At 36.4% G+C, this 15968-nt stretch overlaps 1 protein-coding gene across 2 annotated transcripts in view; it reads left to right on the top strand.

The window, feature by feature from the left end:
- Positions 1-15968, top strand: part of SBF2 (SET binding factor 2) — a 221720-nt gene that overhangs the window by 39528 nt on the left and 166224 nt on the right. For both annotated transcript variants that reach the window (XM_032223265.1, XM_032223258.1), the window contains exon 2: positions 11588-11673. In XM_032223265.1, coding sequence (XP_032079156.1) covers positions 11588-11673 — 86 coding nt within the window. The remainder of the gene's footprint in view (positions 1-11587; positions 11674-15968) is intronic.

The following is a 15968-nucleotide window of genomic DNA, read 5'->3' as shown; positions in this document are numbered from 1 at the left end:
TAATGGAGATTGAACGAAAGAGAATGTAGATATTGCTTGGAATACAATGAAAATTATGTTAATAGTCACACAAAAGTATGTGGAGTTATGCTAATAAGTGTAATCGTGATTAGAATTATTAAATGGACAAGGCTCCGGATGAGACTAAAAATGAATACGAGAGATTGTTTGCTGCAAAAAGCAAAGATATAAAAACGATATTATATAATGTGCACAGAGAAAAAAGTTAATTCCAAGTAATACAATCAAAGAGCAAGGAATGTTTAATATTAAAAGATGAAAAGAAAATGCTGAGTCATTTTGCAAATAATTAAACATTGTCTTGATTTTGTAAAAAAAAAAGTAAGGTGAGGGAACACTGGGAGAAGATTTCTAGAGATTTATGTGGCAGTAATAGTGATATGTTAAAAATAGAATTGATATTAACCCTACACAGGTTATTGTCCAAAACATTAAAGAGTGATTTGTAGATTGTACAAAAGTTATTTGTAGATGCTGTGCCATTTGATGAGCCAGTTTCATATAGTAGGTAAAGGCACTAGGTCAGAAATGGGAAGTTCATGAGTTCTAGTGCTTCCTTAGGCACAAAGCCAGCTGGGTGATCTTGGCCCAGTCCTTCTTTCTCAGTCTTGGGAAGGAAGCTATAGCAAACTACTTTTCAAAATGTTGCCAGGAAAACTGAGGAATCTTACAGACAGTTGCCAGGGGTCAGACTGACTTGAAGCAAGGAAAAAAAAATCCTGTGTGAATGTTTAAAAAATGGTATACTAGGAGGTGTTCTGACCCCCCCGCCCTGTGAATAAACCAGAACACAGGCTTGGCTATTTGCCACTGTTCAATTACTGAGATAATGAATCCTTTTGCTGAGGGCCCAGGCAACTCACGTTCAATAGAGTAGCTCTGCAGCAACCCAGATAATTCAAACGAAGCAACACAGATAGTCCAAACGAACAGACACGACTAGAATACACAGATAGATTTTCTTAACTACTAATTCAAATGGTTGTTTCCTGCAAATGTCCCCTCCCAATGCCTCACCTATAATCTCTCTTGGGAGAGGGGGGCGGCAATCAACAACCACCTGTGCTTAATCATCTGTGAGTCTGCCTACGGAGTTGCTGCTTCTGTTTCTCAGCCCTTCTCAATCTAGCATCAGGGGCAAACTGCCTTTGATCCTTCACACTGCTCCATGCCTCAGGCACCTCCTAGTGGCCAACCAGCCTCTCTGGTCCCTGCTCTGAGTCTGAACCCTGCCCAGGGTCCTCCACATCGTCCAGGGCAGATTCATATGGTTCCTCGCTATCCGAGTCCATCAGCAGCTCAACCGGATCCTGCTGGGCCATAACAAGGAGGTATAGACAATGTGATTAAAGAAATGTTAAAATATGGATACATGGTATGCTTTGACTTTGATATGCATTTTATTTTTATTTAGTCAGTTGTTTGTCAGATTTATATTCAGCATTTCCTTTAGGAGCCTGTTCCAATAGGTAGTATTTTCCTTTTCTAAACTTTCCACATAGCATCAATTCTGTGAGTTTGATTAGCAGGAGAAAGGATGACTGGCCAAAAGACATCCAACAAGTTTCCATATCTGCAAAAAAAATCACATTGTGTGTTGCAATGAGAATCAGAAAATTAATTTATTGAACATCTAAATTACAGTAGCTATATTTGACATTGGAAATGAATGGAATGAGTACAAGTTATAATAAATAGTAAAATTTAAAACAAATAGATGAATTTATGTACATTAGTAGAATGTTTGCTAAATGCAGGAAAATATATGGAGACATTTGGAAATCAGATGATGGTAGAATAGTAGCAGATAATGTGTGTTTGGTTGGAAGGAAAGAAGGCTGCATTTCTGGTTGAAATAAGCAAAAGCGATTGAATAAAAGTATACTTCTGCCACTTTGTTATATGGATAGAATAGAATGCACTGGGAAGGCAGATGATTCTTTTATCCAAAAGTTAGAAATGTTTACAATGGCTTTATAATTTCTGGCTGTTTTTGGCAAAATATTTTTTTTTACTATCTCCAGTTGTGTTACTATTTACTGGTATATCTGATTCTAGAGAGGTATGGCTTAGCCACAATGACCCATCAAATGTGATTATATATAAGATTAGGGTAATATAATATACTATATATGAGGCTATCCTTACTTTGCCATGGAAGTTGGAGTGATGATGGGCCTCAGGTATACAACTCCCTTCCAAGGCATGTTTTCCTGGCCACACACTGTTGTCTTCTAAACACCAACTGACAAGATGCCCGGTCATTCATACAACACTGTTCTATGACCAAGTTACCTTTTAGATGGCTTTTTTAAAACAATTTTTTATGACTTGTTGCATTTTTGTGATTGCTATTGCCGTTATTTATTTATTTATTTTATTTAATGTATATGCTGCCTTTATTATTTATAATATATAGTTAGTATTACTCATTGGAGCATAAATTATATAAGTATATTGCCAAAGCAGGCAAGCTGGCTATTATAACCTTTTGTGTTACAAGCATTTTAAAATTATTTTAATTTTTGGGTGGCATCATTGTAAATCTGTGCTTATCTCTTTTTTTTTAACTTAATAGGGTAGCTTTGCTATAGATTTTCTTGGCCTGCTTTATTATCCCACATACAGAGCACAGTTTTAAAAGATGTTTTTTCTTCAGTACAGTATCTATCAAATGAAAGACTTTTGTTTATGTTCTGTATTGAAGTTCCCTGTACTCCAATTATCAAGTGGCCTTGAATTTTTTTGCTTATTCTTGGGCAATGTGCATTCCCTACTAATTGGGCTCATCCGACTTTCTGGTGCCTTTATCAACAACATTTATCAACAATTTGAAATAACACATTTGGTCTTAATTATTTCTTTAATGACAGTTTTCCTCAGCATTCCATGATCTTTTGAACTAACTCCTAGTAGACCCAAATACTCCAGAATTAGTTCACCAGGAATAGCTTTTCCACATTACAGTTTAGTAACAGGTGCAGTGTCATTAAAGAGCCAATTCTTTCTTATACAGACAAGATTGTTCTGATAAAGTACTGCATGACGTTTCCATCAACTTTATGGTGCTGCTATTTGAATTAACTTGTAAAGCCTTAAACCATTTAGGTGAAGCTGCCTGAAGGAGTATTTCCTTCCAGGTTACTGCCAGGACCCAGAATTTTAAGCTGAGCAACTAATTAGGAGTAAAAGGGGTTGAATGATATTAAACCTTCTTGCTTGTTTGCTGGCAAAGCTCATCTATTGAGAAGAAAAAAATCATTTGGTTATAATGTTAGACTACAGAAAATCTTTCCCACACAGGATTTTTCCAGTTTGGTACTTTCCTGATTTGTTTTCTTAATTCATTTTCATGAAGTGAATATCATATTGTTAAAATGCATTGCTTTTAACTGAAAAATGCTTATATGTGAGAAAGACAATTATTATGACTGCTTGTGTACTGTAAATGCATGGGATTGTGCTGGAAGAAAAGGAGTAAAACACTTATATTACAAAAAGAAAAAGTATTTTAAGTCTGCAGTATTAAATTTCTTGATTGTGTATACGCTTATACCGGTAGTTAAAGTATAACAGCATCTCCTTTAAGACTTCTTAATCAGTTTTTAAAAATATTTTTAAATGGTCAGATTACGCATAGCTTCTTTATTTTGGTGTATATACATATAGACATAAAGAGTAAAATGCTTATATACAGAATTATGTATTTGCATAAATTAGGTTACACATATCACATCTCTCTCTCTGACATGTACCAGTATATGAAATATGAATTCCAAAACGCCGACATTTTAACAACAAACAAACCCACAAAATGACATTGAAAAGTGTAAAAAACACTAACATATACACATATTCCCTCTACTGATAAATATATTACAGCAATATTAATTTCCCACCCCTTTCAAAACAGCCCCGCAAAATTTTAAACTACTACTAATTCTATTTGCAGATTATTAACCAATCATCTAATCTACTATATTAATGACAAAATAGTTAACAAGTAGAACAATAATTTAAAAAGCAAAACGATTGTTTCAAAACCTTCTGTTTACAAACTGTTATTGTAATCAACTCGTAAAAAGTTTCCCATGGCTTCGTAATTAACCCAAATCATCCCAATAACACTGATTTGTATTTTAACTTTAAAAAAAAAATAGTAAAGAAGAAGAGAAATATGAACTCCAAACAATATAATTTTGGCACAATTTGGTAACGTACTATTTATACAACAAAACTGTGCTGCTGCATTATACAATACATATGTATCTCTTGCGATATGTTTTGCGCCTGTCATTATCAAGCATCTATTAACTATTTGCACTTGACTAAACACAGAGTTAAAAACAAATTCAGTTTAAATATATTGTTACTTATATCTCACAGGGGGGGGGAAGGCAAAGCTTATCACAAAACTCATTAATTTGGAATGTAACTTGCACTAACAATTTGCTCCTGGAATTTAAAGGGCAGCCAGGAGATGGCATGTGACCTTTAATAGGAAAGATTTATATAACAAGGGAGTTGAGAGGAAATGAGATTCAAAAACTAGATTTTTTTTCTTCAGGATTTTAATATTTAGAGTATACTATTTAAGCAGAAAAGTCTACAACTAAATGGTATTTGTGGCTGATTCTTCATTTCAATTAGTGCGCTATAGATATAAAATTATTCCGGATTTTTAATACAGTCCTTAATATTATGTACGAACAATGCTAATGTTGGACTGCAATTCAACTATTGTATTGATTATGTAAAGAAAACATATTTAAGTGTACCTTATTAGATCATTAATAACTTGCATATGATTTGTAGAATTTTGTATTATGAGTTACTATATTTTTTTGACTATAAGATGACACTCCAGACTATAAGACACACTTGGTTTTTGGGGAGAAAACTAGGTGCGGGGAAAAATCTGCCCCCCAGTAATTTTCATTCTTGCAGCAAACAGCCTGGTCAGCTTCAGCACAGTCTGATTTAGCATGAGCAGCTGATTGGCGGTTGGATCGGCCTCCCGGAATACTGTTTTCCAGGCTGCGGGGATCACCACTGCCTATCGCTTCTGCCACCTATTGCCGTCTCCATGTGCCCCATTTTCGGCCTCCGTGTGCCCCATGTTCGGCCTCCATGCGCCCCGTCTTCAGCTCGTTCTAAGCAGCAGGGATCTCCGTCGCTGGCTATCCTTGCTGCCCGGAACAGGTCAAAAATGGGGCACGCAGAGGCCAAAAATAGGGTGTGCAGAGGTGACAATAGGTGGCAGGGGTGATTGGTGGCAGCAGTGATGTGCAGTGGCGATCTCCGCAGCCTGGAACAGCTGATAGGTGGCATTCTGGAAGGCAGATCCAATCACCAATCAGCTGATTGTGCTAAATCAGGCTGTGCTGAAGTTGACCAGGTTGTTTGCTATTTTCTGCAAGGAGGCAAATTGCTGGGAGGCAGAGGCCGAAGGGTGGGAGTCGGCAGGTAGGCAGGCCCTCAGCAACATCCGCTGTATAAGATGCATAGACATTTCCTCTCACTTTTTTGGGGAGGAAAGTGTGTCTTATAAACCAAAAAATATGGTATATATTACATGTTTTAAGGCATAAGAAAATACATCTTAATTGTAAACAGTACATTGTAAACAGACATTAATTGTATGTGCCTTAATATTGTATTTTGGTTGACATCCGTTTTTGTTTGTTTGACATTCATATTTTTATATTTTAAACAGATCTAATTATCCATTATGCATAAGTAGAAAGTATCTTGTTTTAATTGTGGTTTAAAAGAATAAAGTGTAGATAATTTATGTGGCAATATCAATTGATAATAGCAGAGAAAAGTGATGGCGAACCTTTTCAGTACTGAGTGCCCAAATTGGAATGTGCACGCACATGCCCACACCAGAAACCCGAAGACCAGCTGGCTGATGTGCATGCATGCACTGGCCAGCTGGTCTTCAGGTTGCCAGTGTGTGCAAGTGTGCAAAGACCAGCTGGTCAGCGTGCATGTGCATGCTAGAAACAAGAGCAGTTGGCAATGGTGCATGTGCCCACAGACAGGGCTCTGCATGCCACCTCTGTCACGCATGCTATAGGTTCGCCATCACGGGCATAGAAGACAAAGAATTGGAGAAATCACAAAAGTATAATGATCTGAAAATTAAAATGGAAAGATTATGGTATAAATCATCTGTGGTAGTTCTAGTGGTTATGAGCAGTTTTAGATTTCATTGAGTGAGCATTCTAACCTAGTAAAACAAAACAAAACACAGACAGAGAGTTACCCATTGGAATGTACCTTATAATATATATTATATAGAATATTGTCATTAGGCACTATCAATCTCTGTTAATCTTAAAAACTGTTTTCTATGCTTTTTTAATACCTTTCTAATAGAAATGTTTACTAATAATTTCCGTGTTGCCATTTTTAAGAATCAAATCACATATATGTCTTTTCATATTTAGTATGATAGAAATTCTATAATCTAAGACTTGCAAAAAGAAAACATTGAATGGATAATAGAAAGAATGCATAGAAATCAGTTAAAGTTTGTTAAAGTCAATGACCTAATAAATTTATTATGGCCAGGAATGTTATGGCAGTCAGACCTTCCTAGATCTGAGTAGGAATAATCAAGGTCATCACAAATTTATATCTAAACATTAGAAGAATTCACTGTGTACATTACCCTCAAAGTTATTTGTTTGCTTTTTAATTTGTATAGTCTGCATTTTTAAAGGAAATGCAGATACATGATCTGATAATGTCATTTTAATTTTTGAAGCATTTTTGGCTACATTGAAATATGATGAGCCCACTATTATGAATGGTAGCATTAATGCAGATTTACAAATAATTGTAAATGGGATGGTTCAAATCATAGAATCATAGAGTGGAAGAGGCCAGCAAGGCCATTAAGTCCAACCTTCAGGTAAGGGCAGGAATACAGATTAAAATGTCTGGCCAGATGGCTACTTGAATGCATCCAGGAAGAGGAGCTCACCATCCTTCTGGATAAGTAATTCTACTGTTGAAGAGTTTTCCCCCAAACATGCAATTGGAATTCTGCTTTTTTTGTAACTTAAGTCCATTATTCATGGTCTTACACTCTGAAATGTTAGAAAACCATTGATCTTTTATATGAGCATCTTTCAAGTATTTAGAGAGTGCTGTCATGATCTCATTGAATCATCTTTTCTCTTACCCAGCTCGTTCAATCTCTCATCCTAGATTTTACTTTCTAATCCACTGAATTTCTTTGTTACCCTTCTTTTAGAGTGTTTTATTTTCTTGAATTCTTCTTAAAGTGTGATTTGAAGACTTGGATACAGTAATTAAGGTGGTATCAGAAGAAAGTAGAACAGAATGAAAATTCAGGTGAACTTGAAAAATTAGAATATCGTGCAAAAGTTCATTTATTTCAGTAATACAACTTAAAAGGTGAAACTAATATATGAGATAGATTCATTACATGCAAAGCAAGATAGTTCAAGCTGTGATTTGTCATAATTGTGATGATTATGGCTTACAGCTCATGAAAACCCCAAATCTACAATCTCAGAAAATTAGAATATTATGAAAAGTGCAATATTCTAGGCTCAAAGTGTCCCACTCTAATCTGCTAATTAAGCCATAACACCTGCAAAGGGTTCCTGAGCCTTTCAATGGTCTCTCAGTCTGGTTCAGTAGGAATCACAATCATGGGAAAGACTGCTGACCTGATAGTTGTGCAGAAAACCATCATTGACACCCTCCATAAGGAGGAAAGCCTCAAAAGGTAATTGCAAAAGAAGTTGGATGTTCCGAAAGTGCTGTATCAAAGCACATTAATAGAAAGTTATGTGGAAGGGAAAAGTGTAGAAGAAAAAGGTGCACAAGCAGCAAGGATGACCGCAGCCTGGAGAGGATTGTCAGGAAAAGGCCATTCAAAAGTGTTGGGGACTTTCACAAGGAGTGGACCGAGGCTGGAGTCAGTGCATCAAGAGCCACCACACACAGACAGATCCTGGACATGGGCTTCAAATGTCGTATTCCTCTTGTCAAGCCGCTCCTGAACAACAAACAACGTCAGAAGCGTCTTACCTGGGCTAAAAAAAAACAGACCTGGTCTGTTGCTCAGTGGTCCAAAGTCCTGTTTTCTGATGAGAGCAACTTTCGCATCTCATTTAGAAACCAAGGACCTAGAGCAGTGATGGGCAACCTTTTTGGCGTGGTGTGTCAAAAATCGGCAAAAAATCGAGCATAACTCACGTTGTGTGTCACTTCGACAAAAACATAATTTTGCGCAATTTATAGTTTAAACTACAAAAATGTATAATTGCAATATATAATTGTATTTAATAAACCAAAAACAAATTATTTAACATACCTGCTTAGTAACTTCTTTGTTCATCAGTCGATTTCATATGTTGCCCTTGATATTATTGAACTTGTTTGAGGTGCCGTGAACCAGGGCTGTGGAGTCGGCTGCTTCCAGCTCCACGTCCTCATCAACATGCCGCTCCAGCCCGCCCCTGCTATGAATATTCCTAGTGACGCGAGGGCGAAGAATATGAATATTCATAGCGGGGGCGGGCCGGAGTGGCATGTTGATGAGGACGTGGAGCTGGAAGCAGCAGACTCCACAGCCCTGCCGTGAACTGGGATAAGTGTGGTGCGGTCGTAACCGACAGTCCCAGGAGTAGACTCTCTGTGCCGGCCTGACTGGAGAGAGGCGCGCACTGTTCCCGCGCTCCTCTCCTGCGGGTCCTCCCTCGCCGTGCTGATGACGTGTGTGCGCACGGCACACACGCCTTACCAGCAGCCCCTGCGCTCAGAAAGGGGCGGCGGCGATATAGTAAGTGAGTGTGGGCGGGGGAGATCACACGTCCCGCCCCCCCCGTTCCTCCAGCACAGATTCTTTCATCCTCGGTGGCCGTGCAGGAGCCGAGGATGAATCGCATGAAATCCTGTGCGTGTCACCCCAAATGGCTACGCGTGTCAGCACTGACACGCGTGTCATAGGTTCGCCATCACTGACCTAGAGTATGGAGTAAGAATGGAGAGGCACACACTGCAAGATGCTTGAAGTCCAGTGTGAAGTTTCCACAGTCTGTGTTGATTTGGGGAGCCATGTCATCTGCTGGTGTTGGTCCACTGTGTTTCATTAAGTCCAGGGTCAACACAGCTTCTACCAGGAGTTTTTGGAGCACTTCATGCTTCCTTCCGCACATGAGTTTTATGGGGATGCTGACTTCATTTTTCAGCAGGACTTGGCACCTGCCCACACTGCCAAAAGCACCAAAACCTGGTTCAATGACCGTGGGATTACTGTGCTTGATTGACCAGCAAAATCGCAACTTTAAATGTACAATCAACTAAAAGATACTCAAGGAATAAGAAGTGTGATCATGACATATTGTTTGCAACATTCAGTGCTACAGAAGAAAACTAAAAGTAACCTGTACTTTATCTGGACACACTTTTTAATTATGGGTAATGAAGTTCTTTTTCTGTACCTTTATCTTGAGATTAAAGGCTTGTAGTCTCCTGTAGCCAACAAGCAGGAGAAACAAACAGCATAATGCAGTGTAGAAACTATAATAATCCTTGCTGATGCCTAGAGTAAGTGTACTGATAGAGGACATGGGATATCTGACTACATGTAAGAGTATTTGTAAGATAGATCTTGAATCTCAATATGAGCCAGCAATGTATTGTACCTGTAAATAAAGTACTATAAATTAATTTTAGACTTCATCCATATCTGTAATTTCCAAATCATGGAAAATACAGGTGAAAGTTGAAAAATTAGAATATCATGCAAAAGTTCATTTATTTCAGTAATGTAAGTTAAAAGGTGAAACTAATATATGAGATAGACTCATTACATGCAAAGCAAGATAGTTCAAGCCGTGATTTGTCATAATTGTGATGATTATGGCTTACAGCTCATGAAAACACCCAAATCCACAATCTCAGAAAATTAGAATATTACGTGCAATCAATAAAACAAGGATTGTACATAGAACACTATTGGACCTCTGAAAAGTATAAGCATGCATATGTCCTCAGTACTTGGTTTGGGCCCCTTTTTGCAGCAATTACTGCCTGAATGCAGCGTGGCAAGGAAGCTATCAGCCTGTGGCACTGCTGAGGTGTTATGGAAGACCAGGATGCTTCAAATGCGGCCTTCAGCTCTTCTGCATTGTTCGGCCTCATGCCTCTCATCTTTCTCTTGGCAATGTCCCATAGATTGTCAATAGGGTTGTAGGAACTGGGTATGTCTAATGAAAAGAACGACAAGGGATGACATGATAGCAGTGTTCCAATATCTCAGGGGCTGTCACAAAGAAGGAGTCAAGCTATTCTCCAAAACACCTGAGGGCAGGACAAGAAGCAATGGGTGGAAACTAATCAAGGAGAGAAGCAACCTAGAACTAAGGAGAAATTTCCTGACAGAACAATTAATCAATGGAACAACTTGCCTCCAGAAGTTGTGAATGCTCCAACACTGGAAGTTTTAAAGATGATATTGTCTGAAGCGGTGTAGGGTTTCCTGCCTAAGCAGAGAATTGGAATAGAAGACATTCAAGGTCCCTTCCAACTCTTATTCTGGTTTTCCCCACTCTGAAATGTGATCTGGTATGGTGTAGACAGATCCTTGTGGCATTCAGTGTGAATTCTGATTTTAAAAATGTGCTTTTGAAAACTTTTCATTAAATGTGAGTAGTTTGTTTTCATTTCCAAATGACATTTTAAATTGGAATAAAATATTTCCTCTATGCTTTTCTCTAGTTACTTAGAGTGATGATAAACATATTGAAAGGCAGTTTGTTACAATGCCAGAATGATAGGAACTTTATTCAAATACTTTTTAAAAGCAAGATTACATTATAGCGTTTGTTCATTTTCATTTTGTTTATATCTAACAAAGAGTTTATGTTGGATGCTATATGTATTTTAATACTGCATCCACAACATAGGTTGTATTCAGCAGGTTCTGACCAGTTCTGGAGAACTGGTAGCGGAAATTTTGAGTAGTTCAGAGGACCAGTAAATACCACCTCTGACTGGGCCCGCCCCCATCTATTCTCTGCCTCCTGAACCCCAGCTGATTGGGAGGAAATGGGGATTTTGCAGTAACCTTCCCCTGGAGTGGGGAGGGAATGGAGATTTTACAGTATCCTTCACCTGGAGTGGGGTGGGAATGGAAATTTTACAGTATCTTTCCCCTGCCATGCCCACCAAGCCACGCCCACAGAACCGGTAGTAAAAAAAAAAGAATTCCACCACTGATCCACAGTGTGTGCAATAGAATTGAATTATAAGCAAGGTAGTTTGACTTGAATTGAGTATATTATTTGAATTATTGTTAAATTCTACAAACTTCAGTAATAACTTGTCAGTTGAAAATATATTAAGAATTCTAAATACTAAATGCTGTCAGTTCAAAATAACATTTATATTTAGAGTTCTTAATATAATATGGCACTTCTTTGCAATTTATTTCTTTGACAGCTTTTTTTAATGGGAAAAATAAAATTCTAGAACTTCATTTTGATATTTGATATTTGTCTTTTCCTTTTATTTATAGGCTCAGCAGATGGTTTGGGGAAAATAATACAGAGATTTCCCTTAAAAGATTTGGATGATACTCCTTTTCCACAGGGAATAGAGTTGGTAAGTTGATCTGCAGCATGCATTTATAAACTTTTAATTCTGGGTTTGTACATTCCACATCCCACTTTGCCATAAGGTTAGCTTAGCTTCAACTGTAAATTTATATTGTGAACAAATCATTGCTTTGAGTATTAGAACTTATTAGGACATATGAATGTGAGATTTTGGGCTTCATTTTTTTGGTGTTCATTTTTGAAAAGAAAAATTAATAATGTCCCAAATTTGCCAGATTTCAAAAAAAGAGGAGTGGAGGCACAGAACAAATGTTGATGTTAATATTCTGAATTAGAAACTAGTATAAGTACGGTAATAGGCTTTTTGTGAATTGAGAACTGCTGGGCTGCTTTACTTTTTTAGTAATGGTAGCATTTTTATTGTAGTGCACAATTTGATGTTTGGAGAAAGGTCTGGACTATGATGGTTTTGCATCCAAATATGCCATATTTCATAAAGTAGTTTTAAATCAGTGAGCTGGAGACCATTCATCTCAATTTTCACCAGAAATTCTTAAGACTTTATTACTTAGAAGACTGTCAGTATATAATTCCCACCAGACATATATGGATTATACATTATCTGCATTGTAAATATAAAGGCACAGTCAATCCAACTTAATTAACTATTTCAATTTGACACGAGTACCATCTGTGTAGAAGCCAATTCTACAATAGAACTCCATACAACATATTCAATTTTAATAGTATTCTCCTTGGATAATTACTCTAAAATATGTAGCATCTATATACAATATTTAAAATCCTATTTAGGGATCCTAGATGCAGACATTGTGCATATTTAGATTGGCAGCCAGGATAAGGCATATATTAGTGTTATAGCAGCCATATGGCATAAAGGCTTTCTGACACTCATGCATACAGTAAGGCGAAGTGTAAACATAGTTCTTTGGTTCTGAGCCATAAAAGGAAATGCTTATCACTATACATTTGCACATGCAAGACTAACTGTGAGCTTCCTGTTCTTATAAACAAGATCATGATATTCTGACATAAATTGTGGACGGATATGCATTGTAACCCATTATTTTGGTGTTTTAATACTTCCATACATACTGTGGGAACATTTTTTTCTGTTTCTTGTAAAAGTCACATTGTCAGGAAAATATTTTTAGAGATGTGATTCAAAAATTTAGCATAATGAATTCTTGGCTAAGAAGCATTTGTATGATGGGAAAAGAATACAATAAGAGCAATCAATTCTGAAGTTTTATTATATACATACAAAAATGCTTCTCTTTAAATTATAGTTGTATTTATATTAGTAAATAGGAACTTCCAAGAAAGTTTTTGGCCTTTTGAAAACAGGTAATACTTCATGTAACCCCTTGATGCTAGGGATGTTACAACAATATCTAGAGTTGTTGTTTTTACATTTTTTTTATTTAAGTATATTTACAGTTATTATTTTTATACTGTGGCATTTCATGTAATTTGTTGAAAGCTAATAACAGTTCAATTCATAGTCAAAACAACTTTATAAACAATGTATTGTAAACTCATTGCAATATTTCATATACAAACCTAGCTTACATATGAACTTAATGGCTTACAAAGTTGATGATTATTAAATATCTATAAAACTTTCCACAGGTTTTGATAAAAGTAATAAACAGCATTTCTATTACTTCTTTTACAATTGCTGCTTAGCTTAATATTGCCTGTCTGATATGCTTTTTTCTTTCTTTTCTCATAGAGACTCAAAGTATTGTACATGGGTTTTATGTGTGTCTCCATCCTTTTCTTTTTCAAATCTAAGTCTTCTTGGCTTCAATAGGTTACAATCTTGTAGCACTGAGCCATAATCAAGAAGTTCTTTTTTATTTTATGAGAAGTGAGGGAATAATGAAAATCACATCTTGTTTATAGAAATAATGTAATGTAGAATTCTGTTTGTTCAAAACTATTTCTAAAGACACAATACATAATTTCTTCCTTACTTACAAATGACATTACATTTATTGCCAAATGGATGATGGGATACTTTATCCTAGCTCCATACCCTCTGATCAGTTTTTTAAAAGCCAATTTATTTCTTAGTCTGTGGAATGTCTACTAGTCACTGTAGTCCAGGTTTATATATTATTGTCTGTTAATTTTCATACAGCTGAAAATTTAAAATAAAAAAAAATGACCTTAAGTAAATTGGAATAGGCACTTTGTTTAAAACAAAAATTCCCAAAAGTTGCATCATTTTGCATTATCAAAATATGTGTACTAAGGAAACTTTGTGTTACATTTCCAATGATTCTGAGAAAGTTGAATTCCCTGAGCTAAAAATGTATTTAGAGTTCACAATGTCCTAAAACTGAATTTAAGTTGTGTCATTTTTAATCTCACATCATATGTTTCTTCATTTTCATTAGTAGAAACTGCATTGTTTTCTAAGGTTCAGAACAGGAAGCATATCCATATATAAAAATGGAGTGTTTTCAAAATCAAGTGGATATTTGAATTGTCCACTAAACCACTTGGTTTCAGTTCAAAAGCATTTGTTATTAGCATACCCAGCAATCTGGTTTGTACAATTTAAAAAAATATTTTTAAATATTGTCTTTATTTTTATAAATAGTCAAAGTGATAGACATATCTAATACTGCTTTCTCATCCTAGTTTCTCCACAGCAGCCATGTGAGGTGAGTGGGGCTGAGAGAGAGTGACAGGCTCAAAATCACCTAGCCAGATTTCATGCCCTTCTAAAGAGCTGCCTTTAATGCTGGTCTATGGTACACTAGTCTTGAATTACTTGAAATAAATTTAGGATGCCAAAATATTGACAAGGCAATATCACATCAGTTTCTGAAAGATATGCAAAGCACATATTTTTGCTATACTTTTAAAAAGAAGTGCAGGTCATTCAATTCTATTAAGCTATTTTGTAAACTTTGTTAATTGTTTCATTGAAATGAATTTAAATATTTCTATGTAGTAATAATCTTGTTTTAACCTATCAAACAAGATTGGTTAAACAACACAGGTCTGCGACTAAAAAGCTGTTTGAATATTTTCATCTAATTTCCATGTATTTTGGTGTGCTGAAAACAAATAAAATATTGAAAAAACTCCTAGCCATCATGATTTGCCACAACATGCAAAATTGTCTTCAAATTTATCATTTTTTTTAAATGGTATTTTTTTATATTATGGGTTTTTAACCAAATTTAAAGTCCAAATTACTATTAATTAATTCACATAAGTGCATTTAAGATATACAATGCCAAAAAAACCTTAAAGTATTTGTCCGAGTTATGTAAAAAAATTATAGCACTGTAAATCTGATGGTCAGCAATATATACATAAGCTAAGCAAGTTTTACGTCTGTGCTTCTAATGGTAGAAGGGGTTAATATTCCCTGAAGAATCCAGTGGGAGGGAGACACAGGGCAGATAGCAGCATCTCTGGTCAGTGCAGGGGGCATGGCCAGCACTGTAACCTCTCGTGTACAGACACAGAGCTGCTCTCTCCTGCATACCACACTTGTGCACGAATCATCATCAGGTTCTTGGTTCTAGGCTGTTCACACTTTTTCATCGCAATTCATATTAGCTCGTCATTTTTTAATCATTATGTTATGCTCTGCAAAAGTGTATTAATTTGCCAGATAGTTTCTGTTTCATCTGTGGTGAATATACAGTGTTGAAGCAACAGCAGAATATTACAGACTTTGTGAAAAAAGTATTCTTTGCATACTTTGGACTAAAAATTGTAGATCAAGATAAAGTTTGGGCGCTTCATAAAATATGCAAACGGTGTGTTTAGGACCTCCGAAAGTGATTCAAGGGTAAGAAAAAATCTTTTCATTATGGGATTCCTATGGTATGGCAAGAGCAAAAGAACCATAGTGATGACTGATACTTTTGTTCGTTCGATGTGAAAGGGTTTAATTCCAAAACGAAGCATTCCATTTCATACCCCAATCTTCATTCAGTAATTCGTCCCATGGCACAGATATACCAGTACCCAAGCCCCCTGCTACCTTGGAAGAGATACCTAGCTCCGATGAATGTGAAGTCATACCTGAACCAGATGACGAATCAAGTTCTGACTTTGAAGATGATACAAGACCAAAATTGTTTTCTCAGGAGGAGATGAATGATTTGGTAAGAGACTTGAATCTTCCCAAGTTGAGTTACTCGGATCAAGGCTGAAAAGCAGGAATTTATTGTTGCCAGGAGTATCATCTTCATGGTTCAGACATCATGAAAAGGAGTTCGTTCCTTACTTTGCCCAGGAAGACAAGTTGGTTTATTGCATCGAAGGTCTGATGGGTCAGTTTAAAAT

Source organism: Thamnophis elegans, chromosome 1, assembly GCF_009769535.1.
Source record: "Thamnophis elegans isolate rThaEle1 chromosome 1, rThaEle1.pri, whole genome shotgun sequence".
NCBI lineage: Eukaryota > Metazoa > Chordata > Lepidosauria > Squamata > Colubridae > Thamnophis > Thamnophis elegans.
This window is presented reverse-complemented; position numbering and strand designations above follow the sequence as displayed.